The sequence below is a fragment of the Gadus macrocephalus genome, chromosome 19 (genome assembly GCF_031168955.1).
Source record: "Gadus macrocephalus chromosome 19, ASM3116895v1".
Lineage (NCBI taxonomy): Eukaryota > Metazoa > Chordata > Actinopteri > Gadiformes > Gadidae > Gadus > Gadus macrocephalus.
Window position 1 is genome coordinate 17,039,191 of NC_082400.1, and position 23,084 is coordinate 17,062,274.

The 23,084-nt window shown below is 48.7% G+C and overlaps 1 protein-coding gene across 1 annotated transcript in view; it reads left to right on the forward strand.

Annotated features, from left to right (window-relative positions):
• The window catches only part of snd1 (staphylococcal nuclease and tudor domain containing 1), a 111,570-nt gene that overhangs the window by 64,255 nt on the left and 24,231 nt on the right, over nucleotides 1-23,084 (forward strand). The window contains 1 exon segment of the mRNA XM_060037919.1: nucleotides 6,197-6,306. Coding sequence (XP_059893902.1) covers nucleotides 6,197-6,306 — 110 coding nt within the window.

Sequence of the window (23,084 nt, forward strand, 5' to 3'; positions counted from 1 at the left end):
TTGCCCAATGCAGCTCTGCTCACCATATGCTCTCGTTAATGGGATAATTGTATGTAAATTACGATGAATAGTTGAGCACATCCATAACTGGTTGTTTTGTTACTGCAATATATACTGCATAGGAAACGCTGTGAAAAAGGAAGAGCAAGATTGAGTTTAGTTTATTTGTTTATAGTTTCGTGGACAGTCCCCTTTGATTAACTGTACAGTAAAAGGAGCAGCTTTAGCCAATTTGGATCATTTCCAGCTGTAGTCCCCGACCAGTTGTCAATCGGCAACCTACAATACAATAAGAATTAAATACATTAAATTGCATTTATGATTACAGCAGGCCTAGGCACAAGGGGAAAAGACAAATAATTGGAGCAGGAACAAACAAACATGCACAGATGATGGCAAAGACATCAAGGCAGTTCATGCACCAAAAACAGTACACAGGGGACAAGGGACAAGATATTTCTGTGCGTCTGTCCGTCTGTGTACAGGCATTAATTTCTCTCTCGACTCTGTCCCTCACATCCCCTTGTCTCGTATGGCATCTGTCCTTCCCCGTCAGGCAGTCCCCCCTGGTAAACCTGGCCTGGTCCACTTCTAAAAATACCTTCCTTGCCATGGGGTCCTTCCTCCTCATCCTCTTCCTCACCTCCACACGCTCACCCTTCCCAGTCTTATTTTGTGAAGCGCTAGGGTTGCCCCGTTTGAGCGAGCCGTGATGGGAGATATCCCCACAGCCATTCAGCATGACGCCGAGGGGAGGCAAAGCCCACTGCCAATGGCTGATTTCCACAGTGAACACAAAACACATTAACGATTGAATGTTCAAAGTAATGAAATAACTTGTTGGTTGTCAAGCGGTTGCAAAGGATGGCAGAAGGGGGGTGGGGAGAGAGTTATGTGAGGTTTAATGAATGGGTTTTACAACATTAATTGTTAATCAGTAAACGGTTAATGGGCGGTAACTTGCATTATTGGAAAATTATACTTGAATGCTGAGAAACAAATACAATTAAATATTAATTGTCCTGTTCATGGGATGATGAGTTAATGTGTCTGTGTTGCCGAACGGTTCAACCCAAATTCCCTCCTCTGTGCACTTTACTTGCAACAAAAAAGACCTCGCATTTCCCTGTAATGGGTATTAGAAAGGTCTTGCAATGTCATAAATTCAACCTGCCTAAACTTGCGGACGCCCTGTTTTTCTGAATCGCTCCGGACACGGCAGGCCATTTAAATGCTAATCTTGGTCAACAGACTATTTACTTGATATTAGCAGCTAATGGAGTTGTTGTGGTTTGCTTCTCCTTGGGAAAAAAACGAGATGATGTTGTTCTCTTTGGACGCGTGTGCCTACAGAAAATAGCATTTTTCCTCCCTGGTATGATTATTTGCAAGGGGTTTAACGAGCTCTGGCTGTGCCAGTCTGTGTGGAATGGTTAACTGGTTAAACTACCAGACTTAATTTCCTATCACCTCATGTGGAGATTTGTTGGTGGTTTGTTGTTGTCGTCGACAAAAATGGTATTGAAGTTCTGTTTGATGGTTCTCAATTTGTTCTTTCTCTTATGAAGTGATCAAGGCCGATCTGTTGTCTTAAATGGACTACTTTTCGTTTCTACATTTACATTTAGGGCATTTAGCAGACGCTTTTATCAAAAACGACTTACAATAAGTACATTTGTCATAAGAAGTGCATCAATATATCGCTGTCGGTACAGAAAGGATGTTCATAGAACCAAGTGCAAGTACATCAATCGCTAGGCTAACCAATTCCCCGTGTTACAGCAATGATAGCAGCTACTGCAGTTGCTACACAGTTAAGTACTATAATACAATACAATACAACACAACACAATACAGCTTGCAATGGTGGCCAGAAGGGGGAGGGTGGCTATGCAGTGTCGAGGTGGACTCTGAACAGGTGAGTCTTGAGTCTTTTTCAGAAGATAGTGAGCGACTCTGCGGTCCTGAGAGCGGCAGGGAGCTCGTTCCACCACTGAGGTCCCAAAACCGAGAAAAGTTGTGACTTTGTTGAACGGCCTTTGCTAGCTCTTAGCGATGGCGGTGCCAGACGTCCAGCTGAGGTAGTTGAGCGGAGGGATCGAGCTGGGGTGTGTGGCTTTACCAATGCTTGGAGGTAGGCAGGGGCAGTTCCATCGACTGCCTTGAATGCCAGTACCATCGTCTTAAATTTGATGCGATACATGGGAGAACTTCGGGTTCCTGATCCCCTTGGTGGCTAAGTGAACTGCAGCCTACTTCAGCTCATGGTCTGTGGGTTGTAATATATATATATATATATATATATTAGTGGTGGGCCGTTATCTGCGTTAACGCAAGACTTTTATTGGGCGATAGAAAAAAATATCGCCGTTAATCTATTTTCAAAGTTGGGTTGGGAGCTGGGGATAGGCGTCACTTACGTTGGACGCTTCCCCACCAGTTTTCGTCAAGAATCATTTTGTACCCACCCCTCATAAAAAAAACAAAGCTCGAGTTGAATTATTGTAACGTGAGGGTTCGCTATGTGCTGGTGGATCACTCTTTATGAACAGCAGGGAGACGGTCGGATGACTTTCTCAGGCGGTACTTTACTTTTCAACTCATAACAACCACAACACTTCCTTGTTCGGAATCAGAGAGGCAGATTCAACAGAATATCCTGACAGTGTTAAATATGTAAATATGTACGGTAAGTAATAATTGTGTAACATAAATATGTAAATGATTAACTGACTAAACATTGTAAATACATTTCTACCAAATTAACTCCAATATAAATTATATTAATTTATTCTACAAGTTTCAAATATTTAACTTCTAAACCTTACTTTATTATGGATTATTACACGGCTCTTCTCAATGCTGTAGACTGCTCCACTCACTTGCATGGGCCTTCCCAACGTTCAGCTGTCAATTATTTTTGTTTATGCTCCGTTCACTTGCATGGGCCCTTCAGAACTTCCGGCCAAGTATAATTGACCGCTGTCAAGGTGAACGAAAGGATTTTTTGCCGTTTGCCATTTTAATCTCGATAATATTAATTCCAAAATTAATCTAGATTAATTCCAAAATTAATCTAGATTAAAAATAATAATCTATACCCACCACTAATTTATATATATAATATGATGTAATAAACAGCAAAATGTTGGTTTTAAATAAATAATCTATAGTTATAAACGGCCAATGAGATTGTATATAATGGACATTAAGTGCAAAAATTAAGAGACTTTTTTTTCTGCCATTTTACACTCAAGACGTCACATCGTTTAGAGTTAGATTGTAATCATTGTTGGTACATTGGAAATTTAAAGCAATCTATGCATGTTCAAATCCTACACATTGTTCGTCTTTAAAGTGAAACCAAAACCCCCTCCCGTTTTGGCAGCTTACGGCACGCCGGTGTCCTGGATGGAGCTGCACTTAGCCAGGGTGGAGGACAGTAGGGAGGATGGAGGGGACGCAGAGATTGTTGTTGCTTTGTTAGCACATTGTTGACTGGTTTATCACCCACAGTAAACTATCAGGGGGATACTCTGCATAAATCAATACCGGTAACACCGAAGGCAGTGGAGGAATGAGAAACCAGTTTGCATATCAGATCCAAGATATCCGTCGTGCGTGGACGCTGGTGGTCGGCCCTTCTTGGGCTGTATAGTGTAGCGCGGTGCGGTGCGGAGGCAAGAGGCGCACAACAGAACAAAACACATCGCTGACTGAACTCCTAGATCCCCCACCAGCCTCCCAATCATGCATGCATTTGTGCGTGTGTGCATCTGTGTGCGTGCGTGTGTGTGTGTGTGTGTGCTCTTGGGTGTTTGAAGCCTTAACGGGGGATGGAGACAAAGAGCTGGTGCCTCCATTGAAGCAAAGGGTTATCTTCTGCTGAAGGCATCTCCTGCATCAAAGAGCCCCAGGAGGAGGAAGACTGCCGGAGGCTCCATGCTGTGCATACAGAGCGTGTGACAGCGTGCATGTTAACTCAGGAGTACTACTGTACTTATAGCATCCATACCTTCCCACCTCGAACCCCAGTCACGTTCAACCGGAGAAACTCATTCCCTTTGCAAACCCACGCGTTCATCCTACCAGGCCCTCATACCATTTTCCCGCTTTATTTCCTCCCCTCTCCCTCTCCAACCCTTCCCTGGAGAGTGCGTGTGTAGTGATGAATCCTTTGTACTCGCACGGCTCCTGCACTGCGTCATGGTTAAGTAATCCACTTCCTGCGCTCTACCCCCTGTAAGAGAAAGTTCCTGGAAGTACACGAAGGTCAGGGTCGAGAGAGCCCAGCAGTCGAGGACTTCACTGCTCCAAAACAGACCCCAACCCTTAAAGGAGAAATCCGCTATGAAATGGATCTGGGATATGTTTAGGATGATAACGAGTTGGAATGTTCGTTTGGGAGCAAAAGAGCGAGTATAGACGCATTCTTAAATTGGCTGTTTTTAGCAGTTTTTTTCTACTCAATAAGTAGATTGGCGAACACAGAGCTTGCGTGTTGTTGACGGATGTCACAATCTCTGTGTTCGTCAATCTACCTATCGAGTCTTAAAAACAAGATGGCGTCGACGGGTGAACTGATGGTACTGTTTGTATAAAATGTCCTTTTTAATAAACAATCTGTACACTTACAAAGTTATCAATGCCTCGTTTTATATGTTAAGACCCTTATTATACTACCAAAGAAGTGTCGGGCTACTTCTAGCCTTTTAAGTGGTCTAAAATAGCGATTGAGTTTTTACCATAACACACGCCCCTATCGTTCCAAGTTTATAGAGTTTTGATGGAATCGGCTAAAAACAGTCAACTGAAGAATGCGTCTATATGCGCTTTTTTGCTCCAAAACAAACGTTCCAACTTGTTATCATACCAAACGTATCCCAAATCCATTTTACACCGGATTTGTCCTTTAAGGGCCTGGTCAAATCTGCTCAGAGATTAGACAAAATCGTAATTGAAGAAAATGTATATAATATCTCCTATTATATTTCGAGATATTACTGTATATCTCAGAGGAGCAAGACCGGGATCTAAGAGTGTAGGGTATGTTTTTTAACATTTCTTGTTAAATATATTTTTAACAAGAAATGCATCTTCTGCTTAAAATGTTAATCATGTCAGATACAGCATGCGGCATCCTAAGCAACGGAGATCAAAACAACAGTTAGACCTAAATGGATTAGGCTTCGCTATCACCTTAAATCATGCGATGAGTCTGTTTTTCTGTGAGTGGGACAGTCTGCCATACGTAATACACTTAACCTCCGTCTTCACTGTTCCCCTTTCTTTCGCTCTGACTAAACTCCACTCAGAGTTTCTTTCTCCTCTTTCTCCTATTTGGCCCTTGTGTGGTTTTCTTATTCCTGCCTCTTGGGATCTGTTCCTACTGGTCAGCGTATTGGTCACTCACAGCAGCTCCATGCGTTCCTCTCCTGAAGGGCGGTGATCACCGGTCTGCTCAGATGTACATGGGTATGATGCCTCATTATAAACAGACCCGGGACCAGTCATGTAACGGTACCGCCCCGGTCCAAATGAACCTCAATAACCGGTAGGGGTCGGGTCCTCTAGTCCTAGGGGTCGGCTAGACCCATGAAGACCTCCAACTGGCATCACTGCAGGCCCAGGCCTTCTACAGCCGGTCTTCGTCCCCTTCCCTCTTCCTCCCCGTCCGTTGATGTATTCACTCTGCCGCGTGCGCGTGCACTCGGTCAGTCGCCGCTGACAGACTCCCGTGTGTTTGTGGAGACGGACCATGTTGACCGCTGATCCTTGAGCGGTGTGTGAAAGCAATCTGTGACGCAGCATCTGTCATGTGTCTCCGCTGCGGCTTCCGTGGACAAAGTGAGGGTTTGGATCCGTGAATGATTCATCTTGTTGTCAATATCGCTGTCCATCACGTCTTAAGCACACATGTAATTGCCGCCGCATTTCAGATTTATGATGGCCCATTTAGTGCTGTTTACTATTTAGTCATTAAGCGGACGCGTTCATCCAGAGCATCTTGCAGTGAATCATTTTAAGATATGCGTCATTAATTAGGAGCAGGTGGGGGGTGGGTGTCATGCTTAAGGACGCCTGCAGGTAGCCTGCCACCATTGGGGTTCATACCCGGAACCCTTGGGTTCGGGACTCAAACACCACCCCTAACCCAGACCCTAACCCTTCCTTCTCCTTCCCTCCGCCGGGCCAGGCATCGACTGTCCACGCGGCTCCAGGAACACACCCGGGGGCGTTCAGACCGCCGACCCCTTCAGCAACGATGCCTTGGTGTTCACCAGAGATCTGGTGCTCCAGAGAGAGGTGAGTGCCCCCGGAGGCTCCGTCTCCTCCCTCTCCTCCCGTCTCTCCTCTCAGGCTCTTTGTGTTCTGGTGTTATGGAGCACGCGACGTTCCGCCCGCGTTCATAAAGATCCCAGATCATCCGTCCCACTTTTGTTCCGGGAAAATAGGTGGGATCATCTGACAGCAGAATGCCATTACTCAGAGACATCACTCCCAGGCACCTTTTCTTTTGCTTGGGTTCCCTCCACTTCCGTCATCCGTCAGTCCGGCTTGTATAGGGACACGGCCACTAGAGCGACACGCTGCCAGTCAGAGGACACGGCCACTAGAGCGACACGCTGCCAGTCAGAGGAAGGGACCCGGGGAGGGGGGGAGGACAGAACCTTGGTGTCCGCAGTAGATGGCTCACCTCCGGGCTGCCCTGTGCCATCGATCTGCCCCATTCTCGGTCCCCTCAATGAACAGAGCTCAGTTAAAGGACAGAGTGTTGAGACACAGACATTCCTCACAAGATCATGGCATTTCAAAATAAAGGCGCATGTTTTCATTTGTCGTTTAGCAGCTACCTGCACGTGCTGTTTTGCCGGTAACAGCCAATGTATAATAATAATGAATGTCAGGGTGATAATGACACACAATTCACACAGCGCGACGACAGAATGTCCCATAGCATTTAGTCCGAGTCGGTCTAGTCCTATGTCGTCCATCCCGTCTCCCTCCACGCTGTTATAGTATCCTCTTGGCTGCAGCCATTCAACTCGAGCAGGGCTTTGGACAAGGTTTGTCTGCCGCATGCCATCCATTCACATGGTAATAGGTTTTAAATACAGCAGTGTATGGGCCCAGGGCATAATGGAGCCAGCCCCAGACACCATTTATCTAGCCAAATCGCCCGGCTCCTCTCTCTAAACATGCATGTGTATGGTATTATTTGCCTTTCCGTGTTGGGCAGCTCTGTTCTTCTCATTTTAATTGTTTTGGAAGTGCATCCTTCAGGACAAACTGCTGTTGGAGAGTGAGTGTGTTGTTGGAGGTGCAGCTCGCACTGCCAAAGCCATAACGGTAGAGCATTGATCCCCAACAAACACGAATTGCCATGGATGCAAATACCTTACCCATGATTCATTCTGTTGGTGACAGCCACCGCCTCACCTGATTGGTTGAGTCTCCCGCCCTCCCCGACACACGCGTCGATAAATGTTCTCTCACACATTCCGCCCTTTGTACTTCTTCGCACACACATGCACGTGCATGCGTGCGCAGACAGTGCACACTTTAAAACCGCACATATTATCATTTACAGTAAGTTTCCATAAAGTGCACACTTTATCGTAGTCCTCTCCTGCCAACATTGTGAACGGTGTTGGCAGCATCAGCAGTTTGTGGCGTGCTACGTGGGTGTGGAGCCGGCAAGATGGATTCATTTAATAAAGCCTGCATCCAGCGTTGGGGCTGGCTGGATGGCTGTATTTCTGGCCATGTCTGACGCACCTTGCATACTAATAATGGCTGAGGACGTATGCAGACACTGGGTCTGATACGACACACACTCGCACTCACACTCATGCCCTCACAGACACACAGACAGTCACAAACATGCATAGACACTCACAGACACACAAACACTCGCAGACACACACACACACACAGGACGGATGAGGATTTTATTTTAGACAGTTTATTTTGAGATCACAATAAGTGACATCAGTGACTCCTGCAGAGCAGTCGAGCGTCGCACACAACTAAAAGTGCTGCAGAGTGACGATTCCCATGAACAGCCGTCGCGAGGGCAACGGCCGACCATTTTGGACGTGACCGCCGTCCGCCTGCGTCCCGGCGGAACGCCGCGGATGTCAATCATCAAGCTCGCCACCACGGCGTTTGGTCGGCGAAGGGCGGGAGGCCCGTCCGGGGAGACGTGCATCCCCGACCGCTCCCATTGGTTTACGGCTGCTCATCAAGGCGACATTAGGCGCTTGATTCGCCCACGAATGGGCCGTTTAATTGCGTAAGTTGTTCATGCCCTTGAGTGAATGTAGCCGCCGAGCACCGCACGCGGGCCGTCTGAACCACGTGATCGTCATATCTCAGCTCCCGAGTCGTCTCCGGGAGGCAGCGGCATGTTTGATGAGGGGGGGCTAAGGCCCAATCCCATTCCTACCCCTTACCCCTCCCCCTTGTTTTGAAGGGGTAAGGGGGAGGGGTAAGGGGTAGAAATGGGATTGGGCCTAAATCTGCGTCGTCCCCGTTCACATTTGTGTCTGCTATAATTAGCCGAGGCGCTCCCCAGCTGGGGGCCGCGGCCTGGCTCACCCTGGGGGGTCCACCGCAGGCACTCTCGTGGGGCTGTCCTTATCCTCTCCATCAGGCATCAGTCTATTTTCTTGTTATTACCCCTCTCTCTCTTTCTCTCTCTCACTCTTGCCGTCTCTCTCCATCCCTAATCCTCTCTCTTACGTCTTTCGTACAGCCCTCCGGTTTTAAATCTGTGACCGACACTTTCTGACACCAAACCCCTCCGCCTTCCCTTCCCCCCTCTCCTCCCTGTCTCTCCCCCCCCCCGTCCACACATGTCCGTCCTCCTCTCTCTCTGCGCAGCGACACGCGGGCATATCTTAATTTCTCTTGATGCAGTCACACATAATTAATCTGGCGTGCCGCGCAAGGAGAGGCCCCGATTTATTCGGCCTCTATTTATAAACACATCCCTCGCTACCTTTCTCTGTCTCTCTCTCGCTCTCTCTCTCGCTCTGTTTGTCTGTCCCTCTGTGTCTCTTTCTATCTGGGTCTCTGTCTCTCTGGCTCCCTCTCGAAGGTTATTTACTTTTTTGGATTATGACTTTGAGTTCAGCACACGCATCCACTGGTTCAAACTTTCAATGCATTCTCTCTCGCTCTTGCTCTCTCTCCCCCCTCCCCTAATCTTTGAATAACGCTGCTTAGTCTATTCCCAGCGTGCGTTACTTAACAGCCCTCCTCAGCTCTATGAAGATGGTGTGTTTGTGTGCGTCATCAGAAGTGCGTCCGACGTGGACTCATAAAGCCCTTCTCCAGACCCCGACTATGGAAGCATATATGTAGCAAAATTCAAATGGCAATGCAATTTGGAATTACATTATGCATTTCACAATGCATTATGCAATTGTATAATGTAATTTGTAAATACGTTATTCAAAGTGTATTTTAAAATGCAAAGTGACAATGCAATCCTCAATTAAATTTGCAAAAGTTCTAACAATACAAATAGAATAACATTTTGTCAAATTCTTTGAGTTCCTTTATACAAATTGAAAAGCTATAGCGTCCCCGTGATTGCAATCCACTTCGCCACGCTCCGTGTGTTGCGATATTCAAATGACATTTCAATCCGCAAAACGGAATCCAAAACGGAATCCAAAGAGGAATCCAAAAAGTCAATATGCAAAGTGGCAAACGTATCAGCCAATCAGCGTCTGGGCGGGAACTACGTCACTTGCTCGTAATTTCCTTGTTCACTTCTAGTTCTTTCGTATGTGTCAGGTCCATGGTCACCAATGGAGATTATTGATACGCTCCGAAGTTTGGCCGATGATGTGGAGAACAATCGTGTTGAAGACACAGATGCAGTAGATAGAGTGCGTGTTCTGGGAGATAGGATAGACGACTTATCCTCACGGGTACGTTTTGACGCCAGTGTGGTAAACACAAAGATTTCCAAAGTGCTACAGGCACTGGGTGCGAAACATAGGGTCGGGAGACCCACCGTCTCCACCCACTCCTCACCTACAAAGCTCTCCAGAACCTAGCCCCCAGTTACCTCTGGGACCTCCTCCAAGAATACACTCCCTCCCGCTCCCTCCGCTCAACCTCTGCTGGACTACTATGTATCCCCACATCACGACTCATTACAATGGGTGCCCGGTCATTCAGCTGTTCAGCACCCAGGCTCTGGAACTCCCTCCCCCCACACATAAAACAGTCTGACACACTAGAAAGTGACGTAGTTCCCGCTGGTGGCTGATACGTTTGCCACTTTGCATATTGACTTTTTGGATTCCTCTTTGGATTCCTCTTTGGATTTCCTCTTTGGATTCCGTTTTGCGGATTGAAATGTCATTTGAATATCGCAACACACGGAGCGTAGCGAAGTGGATTGCAATCACGGGGACGCAATAGCTTTTCAATTTGAATAAAGGAACTCAAAGAATTTGACAAAATGTTATTGTATTTTTATTGTTATAACTTTTGCAAATGTAATTGAGGATTGCATTGTCACTTTGCATATTAAAATACACTTTGAATAACGTATTTACAAATTACATTATGAAATTGCATAATGCATTGTCAATTGCATAACGTAATTACTTATTGAATTGCAAATTGCAAATTGCATTGCCATTTGAATTTTGCTACATATATGCTTCCATACCCGACCTCTGTGTCGCAGGCCGTCAATAACCTCCGCCCACGTTCTCCATGTTGGAACACGCTTTGATCCGTTCACTCTCGGCAACACGTGGAGGTGCGATATCCGCCGGGCTCGGGGCGGGTCGATGACCACAATCTTCTCCATCGCGGCGGGGTAGTTGTTTTGGGAACTTGTGTCCCAGTTTAATTTGGAGCTGGTCCTGTATTGAGCGGATGCTTTGATTGTGTTCACGGCCGTCCGTCGCTGACGATAACGGTACACAGTGGCTCTTAAACGAATGAACGAATAAAGGAATCATGGAGGACAAGGTCGATGTTAGCCAGGGTGGTTTGGAGGGTCAAGGGACAGGCGGGGGTAAGGGTTCGGCAGTAAATGGACACCACACGTTTACTTCTTCTGGTGGGAGCAATGTCAATATGCAGAACAGCACTTTTAATCCTAGTTCACCGTCTGGCTCATCTGAGGTTGTGATATAAATTAACACGGTGCAGACTCTGACAAAACGACCGCAGCATTAGTCATTATGTTTTTCAAGGCATTGCGTCACTTCGGAGTGAACTTCGTTGAAAGTGACCCGACAGATTACAGGGTTACCTGCCGAGTTCTCTGCCTCGGCGTCGGTTTTGGACGAGTGCACCTCAGGGTGCAGTCTGGAGTGTCTCCTCTAGGTGATACCCTGGGGCCATCGCTGTACGTCTGACCGTTAAGAGACGGATCGAGTAGCTCCAGCGCGGAGGAAAGGTCATCCACCCAATGAGAGGATGAGAGGGTTTGGGCGGGCGTGAGAGGTGTTGTGCCGAGTGGCCTGTGCTGACCGCCGGCCCTCCTGAGAACACACGTACACAAACACACACCCTAACCCTAACCCTGGTTGCAGGGGGTTAATAACCGTTCTCTTTAGTTAGCGTGCTAATGAAATAATGTGTGCCGCCCCTCTGAGTCACCGCGCTGTGCGTTCTACTCCTCATTGTGTTCCTGTGTGAAACCAGACTTGGCTAAACAGAAAGTTTTGCTTGCCAAATGTTTTGCACAGGCTGTAATTGATGTACATTATGAATATAGGGTAAACATATCGTGTTGGCAGATGGCTTGCACGATATGGCAGAAATAAAAGGCCTTTTGCTAAGTGTATGGATATATTGTCATTTGAAGTTGTACTGTTCAGATATTGTTATTTGTGTACATTATAGTTGCAGTGTTCAGATATTCTAATTTGTACACATTATAGTTGTACTGTTCATATATTGTCATTTGCAGACATGTTGGTAGTGTTCGTATCGTGTTATGTGTAGTGTACCTATTTCATTATGGCTCGGTGGCTGCTGCAGCCTTCCTGCTGTAGATTGGAGTTGACATCTCCCAGTAGCACCTGGAATGTGGGTGTTGAACCGTGTTGAACCGTTAGCCTAGCCGGCTGTTTTGACATTGTGCTGTTCATCTGCAAGTCTAATTGCGTCGTCGAAAAAGACACGCTCGTAATCACACACCTACTCTCCTTGGCCTCTAAATATTAGCTGGGAGCGAGCGGGGGAATTAATGTTTTTTTTGGTTTTGGAATCAGATGTTCACCGACGCGCTGCTGTTCTTATCAAGCCGGCGTTTTTAATATGCGCCGAGCAACATCCCGTAACTCTTCTGAAATCCTGAACGGCGTCATGCTGTGCATTGTTCACAGCGTCAGCGGCGGTGCCTCATTCATCACTCGCGCTCTCTCTCTCTCTCTCTCTCTCTCTCGCTGCATCTGCTTAACATTTCCCTATCGCACGGCATTGTTCTGTCCTGTCGCTAAAAACAATACCGTCAACAGTGGGAGAACCGTCTAAAAAAGACTATCAGCTGGGATGTCTGGTCGTCGCTTACGAACAGACACACACACACAGACACAGACACGCACACACAGACACAGACACGCACACACAGACACAGAGAGAGACGCATACACATCACAAACACAGACGCACAGAGAGAGAGAGACACACACACACACGCACAGTCACACAGTCACAGTGTCTTCGTTTGGCCTCTCGTCCCCCAGACCGGATGTGGTTTCTCCACAGCCTTCATGCTACTGCATTGATTTCCGATCAGGGCGGTAATACTTTGGCCAGTGGCACGATTACACAAGTGCTGCCTCTCGCAGTCTTGGACACCCCTCCTCTCATCCCTCTATCTCTTTGACTCCCTCTTTTCTATACTGTTGTGTTATTGCTCCAACACATACATGACACCAAATCCAAGGTTTCAGCATCTCATGAATAAGGTATAGCTCTCTCGCTCTCTCGCTCTCTCGCTCTCTCGCTCTCTTGCACTCTCCCTCCCTCTCTCACGCTCGCTCTCTCTCGTGCCGGTAGACATTAAAAGAAATGGCGACAAGCAGTGGTGATGGTTGAAGCGTCCCAGGGGGGCCTCTCCCTCCCCCTGTAGTGAAGAACAACCCCCCTCGCCCCCCCCAGCCCTCGGTGTCCACCTCGCCCTCCTCGTGGCCGACGCGGGAGACGCTCCCCAGACGATCCCCACCGCGCTCCGGTGATGAGCACAGCGGCAAAATGCCGGTTTGTGCGCCGCGGGGCGGTGTGTAACGGTTCTTGCGGTTATTGCTAACGTAGAACATAGGAGCGTACAGGAGAACGGCCGCGCCGTGCGGTTAATCCTCGTCAGTGTGGCGGTGTCGCTGTGTGACTTTGCGTGTTAAGCGAGCGCGCCCCCAAAGCTGTGGATTGTGTTTCCGTTTCCATTGTGAACACAACCTCCAGCTCGGTTAGCGTTCAGAGGTTCGTTAGCACGGGGTGGTTTCACCGGGGCTCGCAGCTCCCCGAGTCGAAATAAAATGTAATGGTTGGATCCGAAAAAGAGTCTTGATTGGAAAATGGCAGCATCATATTCTCAACATTACTGAGGCCTCTTTCTGATATTATTGGAGTACGGATTAGGTGTGTGTGTGTGTGTGTGTGTGTGTGTGTGTGTGTGTGTGTGTGTGTGTGTGTGTGTGTGTGTGTGTGTGTGTGTGTGTGTGTGTGTGTGTGTGTGTGTGTGTGTGTGTGTTCTCTGCACATCCACCCCATTCACCCTGAGAGGATGGGAGAGTTACAACCCGAGGTGAAACCGTCGGGGACCATGAAGAGAGGCAGAAGTGTTCAGATATATAGCACCGGGGAGCGATGGGACAGTCCAGGGCGCTGCTTTATCAGAGCCGCTGGTTTACGAGGACGACCTTGCGTGTGTGCGTGTGCGTAGGTGTGCACCATGAATTGACATCTTCACTGCCCATTCTGATAATCAGACACTGCACATGCGTGCACGCATAGTCACACGCACGCACGCACGCACGCGCACACACGCACTTGGACACGGAAAAATCCTGTTATTCCTCTCCAGCCCTTTCAAGGACACTGCAGCAGTCCTTCCTATGGCTGCACTGATACCGTGATATGATATTACTACATGCTATGATACTGTTGCACACCTGTACTGTGAGCCCGTGTGTCCACAACACACCCCAGTCCCTCGGTGTGAAGGTGTAGACTCCAATCTTCAAATCTTGGTGGATTTACTACAGCAATGTGTTGTGTGTTGTGAAGAAACCTATGTTTTTACACACACACACACACACACACACACACACACACACACACACACACACACACACACACACACACACACACACACACACACACACACACACACACACACACACACACAGCTATCATATAAACAGTGTAGACTACAAGTGTTTGGACAAGAAGTGCAGCCTCCATTTAAGCCTGTGGGAGACGTCTCATCTGAAGTTGCTATCCTGTACACGCGCCTCCTATGGTTTTGCCCTTCCTCTTAACCCCCACCCCCACCACCTCTCCCCTTATCATCTTCCTCCCTCCTATACACCTAACTCAGTTTGAACCAAACTGTGAAAAAGACCCACTTTGGCTGGTGTGCTGTATCATCATGGCAGCCCGCCATGCTGTCTGGGTCAATATAGGTATTTACTTTCTAATTAATGTCTCCTTCTCCTCTCCTTCTTCTCCTTCTCCTTCTCCTCTCCTTCTCCTTCTCCTTCTCCTTCTCCTCCTCTCCTCTCCTCTCCTCTCCTCTCCTCTCTCCTCTTCTCCCTCTCCCTCTCCCTCCCTCCTCTCCTCTCCTCTCCTCTCGTCTTCCTCTCCTCTTCCTCTCCTCTTCCTCTCCTCTCCTCTCCTCTCCTCTCCTCTCTCCTCTCCTCTCCTCTCCTCTCCTCTCCTCTCCTCTCCTCTCCTCTCCTCTCCTCTCCCTCTCCCTCTTCCTCTTCCTCTTCCTCTTTCTCTTCTCTTCTCTTCTCTTCTCTTCTCTTCTTCCTCTCCTCTCTTCCCTCACAGCCCATCCTCCCTCCTTGACTGTTTGACCTTCTTTTGTCTTGGTGGTATTTTGGGGCCTCTGGATCTGTGTGTCGCGTCGTGTTGTGACATGTCTGCTGCTCCATGTCTATATCCCCCCCACCCACACCACCACCCACGCCCCCCATCGCCCCCCTCTCTGCCTCTAAAGATGACTGTAAATGTTAGTCTAGTCTGTGTTGCTAAGTGACCGCAGCTCCCAGAGCCGAACGATGCTCCTATTGAGGCAGGGACGCTCACTCACCAAGTCACTCAGTCACTGATGTACACGCAGACACACGCAGACACGCAGACACACAGACAGACTCACAGACAGACTCACACACACAGACACACACACACAGAATACCTACCTTCTCATGGTACGGTCGCTGTGTGGGCTGGTAACAGGCCTGGGGGTTTTAATGTGGACACATTTTCCTCTTGATCTACTGCCTCTCGTCATAGAGGATCATTTTTTAAGTCTCAAACAGGGAGGAACATGAAACGCTCACACACACACACACACACACACACACACACACACGTTCTTGCAAAATACCCATAATTCCCCCTGAAGAGGTATTGAGTGGCGCAGGTGGAACTCGTTCTAACCTCTGGTTCAGCAGGGTTTTGATTGGCATCAAAAATGGGGGAGAAAGAGAGAGAGAGAGACATTTTCTATTTTTATTCTTGTTTCCTCAAGGTGAGACTAAATCTTTACAGTCTGTGAGATCCGACAAAAGCATGGGTGACATTTAATCGATACGTCCGATAGGAGAATTTATAATGGCTCGTCATTGACGCAGCCTCTTGATTAAAAGCTACTAAATAATATACAAGAGGTGTCTCTCCGTCAGTGTTTCGGGACAGTTCAAACTGCCCTATCTAGCAATGTTCTGGTAGGACAGTGTTTGGTGTTTGCTTTGCACCAGTAAAAATAGATGCTTAATTTGGACGTGTTGGAAATAAAATGAAACCGTTTTTTATTGAAATTGTGATATTGGAGAAGAGTGTGAGTGTGTGTGTGTGTGGCTGATGGTTCCCTTGACAACACGGGGATTGCTACACACCATGTTGCATCTCGGTTCTCTGGACTTAACAGACAGAGACAGATAAACTTGTGCATCAACCTTTGGGATATATATATAGATCTATACATGCATGCATGTATGTATAAAGGTGTTTATTTCTCGCTGTACCTCCCCCACTCTTAAACACGTGTGCTCGCTCTCCTCGAACAAATACTTCATCAATGAGTTTGATGGGGTTAGTCTACTGCATATATCAGGTCTACTTGTCCCTGATATTTGATTCATGTATTATGAATGAAATATTCTTCATCAGAGTTCTCCCCCAATAAACATTATGAGCTGGATCAGGTCCGAAATACAAGTACTGTACAATGGTAAAGATGTCCCCAGTGTTACACAAATAGTATTGCACGCTTTGAATCAAATGTAATATATACAAAAGTGTTCCCGTCACGCTCTGTCTACGAAGCGTGTGTGTGTGTGGGTGGGCTGCTGGGTGGGTGTGGCATGTGGGTGTGGATTGGCAATCGCATCCTTCGTCTCCTCTGCTGCGTTCTTCATTTCTCCTTCTCCTCTTCGGTCTCTCCCCCGCAATGCACATCTCCACTTTGCTTTCAACTCAACCTCCACAGAGATATATCTATATATATATATACACACACACACACACACACACACACACACATATATATATATATATATATATATATATATATATATATATATATATATATATATATATATATATATATATATATATATATACATACATACATACACACATACACACATACACACACACACACACACACACACACACACACACACACAGTTATGCTGACAGACCTCCCTCACTCACAGAGCGGAGGGCCTCAAAGGAAGGGGGAATGCAGACAGCATCTCTCTGGCCGGCCCTCTCTTCTCTCTGAATATCGCTGATAAAAGTAGCAATGGTGTGTGTGTAGTTCAAACTGAAGCCGACGGTAATGCATTTATAGTTTAAAGAAAGTAATTTCTTCCATAATGTGTGTTTTCGGTGTGTGTCTCAAACCCAAATGGTGAAATAATAACTAGGTCTGGCAGTCGCACTGCCGGCTTAACCCCACTGCAAATATTTGCATGTGATTCAGTCTGTTCACCCATACCTGTGTGTGTGTGGCCCAATCCCATTTCTACCCCTTCCCCCTTCCCCTTACCCCTTCAAAACAAGGGGGAGGGGGAAGGGGAAGGGGTAAGGGGTAGAAATGGGATTGGGCCTGCGTGTCTGGTTGTTTCCACACTCCGTGGTGCGGTCCAGTCCCAGTGTTCAGTGCTGTTTCCTGCGGTGACTCTCTGCGGTGAGGCAGCGGTGGGCTGCGGCCATCAGATGTAATTGGCGGAGGTGTGAGAGCATATGGCACCTGATGAAGATGACACGCTCCCCGTGTCGCGGCTCGCCCGCCGCACCTCGTCCTAATGGAACCCACGCCATGCCCCGTTTGGATAATCCGGCATAACGGCACCTTTAACACGCTCACCTGGGAGAGCACACACACACACACGAGCTCATAGAGACTCACACAGACACGCACGCACGCACACACACTCTCTGAGACACGCACAAGCACTTGACACACAAGCACGCACGCTCAAGCACACACGGGTGGACGCTCAAGCACACACACAAACACGCGCCCAAGTACACACAGACACACACACGTACACACGCTCAAGCACACAGACGCATGCACACACACACACATGTTCAAGCACACACAGACGTTCAAGCAGACACACACAAATGTTCTCTCACTAACCTAATTGTGTGAGTTTGATCCAATTGCTAGTTTTGTGTCACACACACACACACACACACACACACACACACACACACACACACCGTGTTTGATACCTGTGGCCGATCAGACTAATGCGGTCGCCTCGGACAGGTCACGTCGCGGGCGTTCACACCTGTGGTCTGTCCGCGCTGAAACAGGGTTGACTCCCCCGTGACTGAGGATCACTAGAGCTGGAGGATTTCATGCATATAGTGTTCCTTGTGATTAAATGTTCCTAGGAGGAGAAGGAACCTGCACACAGACACAGCGCCATTTGTGGCCAGGAAAAAAAAAAAACACGCACACACACTGTTGTGGAACTCTCCCCGTGATGTAATTGTATACAATATCGCTGCTCCATATTTACTCGTCTGCCACCTCATTGATGATGTTGGCCACTTTTGTGTCGTACATACACGCACGAACACACACACACACACACACACACACACACACACACACACTGCTAATGGATGCGTGTACTGCTGTGAGCAAACAGTTTGCGGCGTCTCTGCCAACCAAGTTAGAGTGGGAGCCCTTGCCAAGTCTCCTCTCCTCCGGGCTCTCCTCTCCCACTCTCCTTCTCCCACCTTCTGTTTGTCTCCCCTCCCTCTCTCTCCCCCCTCTGGATCTTCTACGGGGGAGATGGATGGCCCCCCATCCCCCTCACTGCTCCTCTCCACCTTGTCCCCCACTTTTCGTCTCCCCCGCTCATCCCCCCTCCTTTGGTTCGCTCATGCTCCCTCTCTGATACTCCCCCCCTCACATCCCCCTGGCCTGTAGAACATGAAATCCTGTTAGCTAAATGCGTGCATGTTTTGTGCATAGCCAGCATTGTGTGTGTGTGTGTGTGTGTGTGTTACATCAAAGTAATCAAGTCTGAAGCAGGTCTTCTCTAAACGGCGCCCGGAGAGAGAGATCCCCAGTTATCGGTCTCTCTGCCGGGCGGGTGCTCTGAGGGTTGGGTTCGGGGGGAAGGTCGATGGGGGCCTTCGCCAAAGGGCCCGTCTTGCCATGAATTCACAGGGGGGGCCGATCAATTAATGAGCTCATGGAGTTCTCCCTTCTCGGAGTGTGGGACTCACCTGTCACCTTTGAGGAGAGCCTGTTCGGTTGTTATTAGAGAGGCCGGACAGGCAATACGTAGCGAGGTCACAAATCACCAGGCTTTGGATTCTTCTAAAGTCGTATAGCAGATGAGCTGAAATCGGGGCGATTTTAATTTATTCCCGCTTCGTATTTGTTTCACCCAATCACGTTGCTGGAGGCGTAGATCTGTAACCTTTTAATTGGATGACGGTGAACACAAACTTGGCAAACTGTAACAGAAATGTATCTGTAAAGGTTTCAAATCCACGCAGTGTAGACCGGCTACTTTATGCATACACTTATTCTAAATCCACTCCTGAATGCTTAATCCCCCCGGGCCCATGATACTCTTCAGATGAGTGTGTGCGTTACTACACAGGAAGTGAGACCAAAACGCCCCAGGGCTGTTCTGCTATAACACTGCAGGACCGCCGGATACGAGATCAACGTATTTGCAATACGTTAGTGATTTTGTCTTTAGAGCTTTCCCCTAGTTTTTGAGGTCAATCGATGTTGGTTGTATGGGTGTTCATCGTTCAATCAATGATTTAAATCGGATGTCATTGAAACAAACCCAGCAGTGCATTGATTGGTTTGGCGTTTCGGGGGCATTGCGTTGGTTCCTTTCACCATCAATGCGTTCCGGTGGCCCTGCCCAGCGTTGGCTGGGGATGCACATTTCAACGTACCTTTGACTTAATTATTCAACATTTTACGAGGCGGTGGTGGCCGGGCGGTTGTATTACAATAATGGAGGACTTCGAGGCTTGGCTGGACCGCCGGCGACGTAGGCTTTTTAATCAGGCTACTCTGCGGAATTGCTTCAGGACTTCACGTGTGATTTGCACGACGGCTGCTTTAGCGGCTCTCTTCTTTTTTTATCCTGCCTCGCGGTGCTTTCTCTCCCCCCTCACCCCTTCTCAGCCCCCACACACACACCCATGCGCACACGCACCATAACCGATGTGTCGTTCTTCTTCTGCGCTATTAATAGGTCGTCGCGGCAGTGCTCGCATCGAAGGGGGCTTGGTACGTTTGTGTCCACTCTCAGGTCCGAGACACGCGCATGCAGATCGCTGCAGCCTGAGTCACGCCTTCTCTGTCGGTGTAATTATTCCTTTATGCCCTCATTCCTTGTCTTGGGTCTCCGCTGTGGTCACACACCCGATCCAAACGCAGCTCATGTTTGGTCTCTGATTCTTTCATTTTAATGGTGAGTTAAAACCCCCCATCTCAGCAGGGGAACTTCTGCCCACGCGTTTTAGAAAATGCTTTCCGAGCAGTCGTGACACACTGACAACATACGTCACACTTAGCCGGGAGTAGCAGACCTCGTGTATTTCACAGAATTCCCCCCCGTGTAACAACTTAATACGTTTGAAAAATAACACGGAAATGTTCCCCAACACTCGGTGAGACCCCGACGGAACTGATCCCAACTGATGAACGTGACTTTGGGATTAGCTCGCTCTCTAAAGATTCCACCACCGCCCAGTAGCGATAGTCTCACCACAGTGAAGCAGTTCACGCTCCTACCCCGGGGCTTATGGGGAAACAGCTGTCGTCAACATCTTCCAACGCTGTCGATGCTAAACACCCCAAGACCAATAACGTAGGGGAGATCCACACACCGCAAAGAGTGGCCTGCTATCGATTTGTTTAGTCTGTAAGGAGGACTGCTGACCCTACACACAGACAAAGGCTCACACACACACACACACATGGGCACAGACACTACCACACACGTGTGTAAAATATGCTGCCGCCGCAGAAACATATCCGCCTCCCTCTAAAGAATGAAACGAGGAATTCGAATAAAAGGCTTAGTCATCTAAGCAGCTTGAGTAGAATGGATCTAAACTGGATTCAGCCAGTTCTCCTGTCCAGAAAGTCGCACCGCACTCGGCCTTACCTGCAGCACGGCTCGCTCGTGTTGGCACACACGAAATCAGCATTCTTGTGCTTTTCCTGCAGTACCGTAGAAACCAACACTTCGTCTCCCCGACGCAGCATTAACCTGAACCCCCTTTCATCCCGCCCGTCATTTCATCCGCCACGCCGCCTATGCCAGCGTGTCTCTCTCCCCCCCCCCCCCCCCCCCCCTGTCTTCCTCCGTCTTCCTCCTCCTCGCCCGTCGGCCTTCCCCGCCCACCCGTCAGCCGACGGTTCGGTCGGCGGGCCGTCCCCCCACGTCTTTGATCCGAGCGCCTGTGATGGTATGGCGCCCCTCTCCCTCGTCCGCTTTGATTTGTTTGTTTTCGGTGTATTCTCTTCCCGCCGCCTGCTTCGTCTGCCCTCCTCTGGCCTTTCTTTGATGACGGCGTGCAACAGCGACGCCACCCGCACCCCCGCACGCGACCGCACGCTGCGATGCACCCCCAGAGTGTAGACCCCAGAGGATGCTTGACATTAGAACTGATACACACACATTTTTAGTTTTAATTTACTTTGTCGTCGCCGTCGTTCCTTCTAGTGTGCGACATGAATCCCGTCGACTCTGACTTTAGACCTTTTTATTTATTCTTCGCTGGCTTTCATTACATCCCTGAAAAGGATTGTTCATAATGAGTTGGCTTACTTCCATACTGCCGGTGCACAGAGGGACAAACATCGCTGTGTTTGCTGTGGTAGAGCTGGGAGCGTGGTGTCAAACAGAGTGGGTGCATACATTTACATTGTCTATTATATATACTATAACATTTAGCTTGGCATACGACATACAAACCTTTGTCTAATAACCTGGGAATTGTGTTTCCTATCGTCAAACACGGCCTGCATGAATTCATAGATGAGGTCGGATACGATGGAACTGTACAGGACCCCGAAGGGCTTTCAACAAACCGGGAAGGAAGGGGTTTGACAGCATCTCATTGGCTTCACGATAGTCCTCATGTACCTGATCGCCCTGCTGCTTCACGTCACTGCTCTACGGACCCTGCCCTGGTCCCATCGGTCATGCCCCTTGTTTCTCCTACTCGAGATTGTGTTGTGTGTCCCTGCCTCTTGTCTCTTTTCCGTCCATCTGTCTGTACGTAGGTCTCCCTCTCCGTCACTCTCTCTGCATTGACGGATATTACTTTGTGGGGCTGTTTTCAAATCCTCTGATTTGAGTCTCGGAGGGAACACCCACGATGGGACTTCCTCTGAGCTGCTACTCGTCAGATTCAGTCTCATTTGTTAATTCATCTTTCAAGCACACGACATTGCTGATGAGGCAGTGTGTGTTTATGTGTGTGTGTGTGTCTGTGTCCTATACCCCCCCACCCCCCCCCCCCAAAAGCTGCCACGACCCCTAACCCCGTCAGATCTGTGGCCCTGTCAGCACAGTGCGGTCTGTCCCTTCAGCTGACATGAGTAGAGGCAGGGGGGGGTGAGAGGGGCGGGGGAGAGGGGCGGGGGGGCTGAGAGGGTGAACGGCGCCCTGGTCCTGACTCATGTTGACTCACAACGAAGCACGCTCCTAGGCCTGCTCAGAATAGACCCTGTCTGCTCCACACACACGCACCACGCTGCTCTGTTACGTAGCCCCCCCACCCCGCACGGTCTCTGGGACACGGGGAATGGGTGGACGGCTGGTGTGCTGTGAACGCCGCGTTCATATGCACATTTGTATTCAAACGCTGTCGGGCCTGAAGTCGTCGGTTAGACCCACGGACTCTGGTGGGTCTGTGCCCCTCCTGTAGGTGTTCCTGACGACGTAGCGGAAAAGAAGTAGGCTAGCTTCCTTTTTCCTGCACATCTACTGCTTATTTTAGATCCTGAATGTGCTTAATTGCCTCCTCGATGTTCAAAAAAAGGACAAGGGGGAGCGCAAAAAAAAAAAAAAAAAAGAAAAAAGCACTGCGTGCAATGTGCGGTCGGCGGCCGACTTTGACCCGTATCGTCAAAGTCAGCGGCTGGAGTGCACCGACGTCTCTTCCATTTACGCTGACCTCTTGTTCCTCCCGCCACTCCTCTCCCCCCCCCCCCCTTCCTCCTCTCCCCTCCCTGAAGTACCCCCAGCGGTCCAGTCCATTACCGGTATCAGCGCAGCCTGTCTACTGTATTCTCGGTCGTCGCCGTGGTAACGCGTCCGCCACAGTCCCCCCCCCCCCCCCCCCCCCAC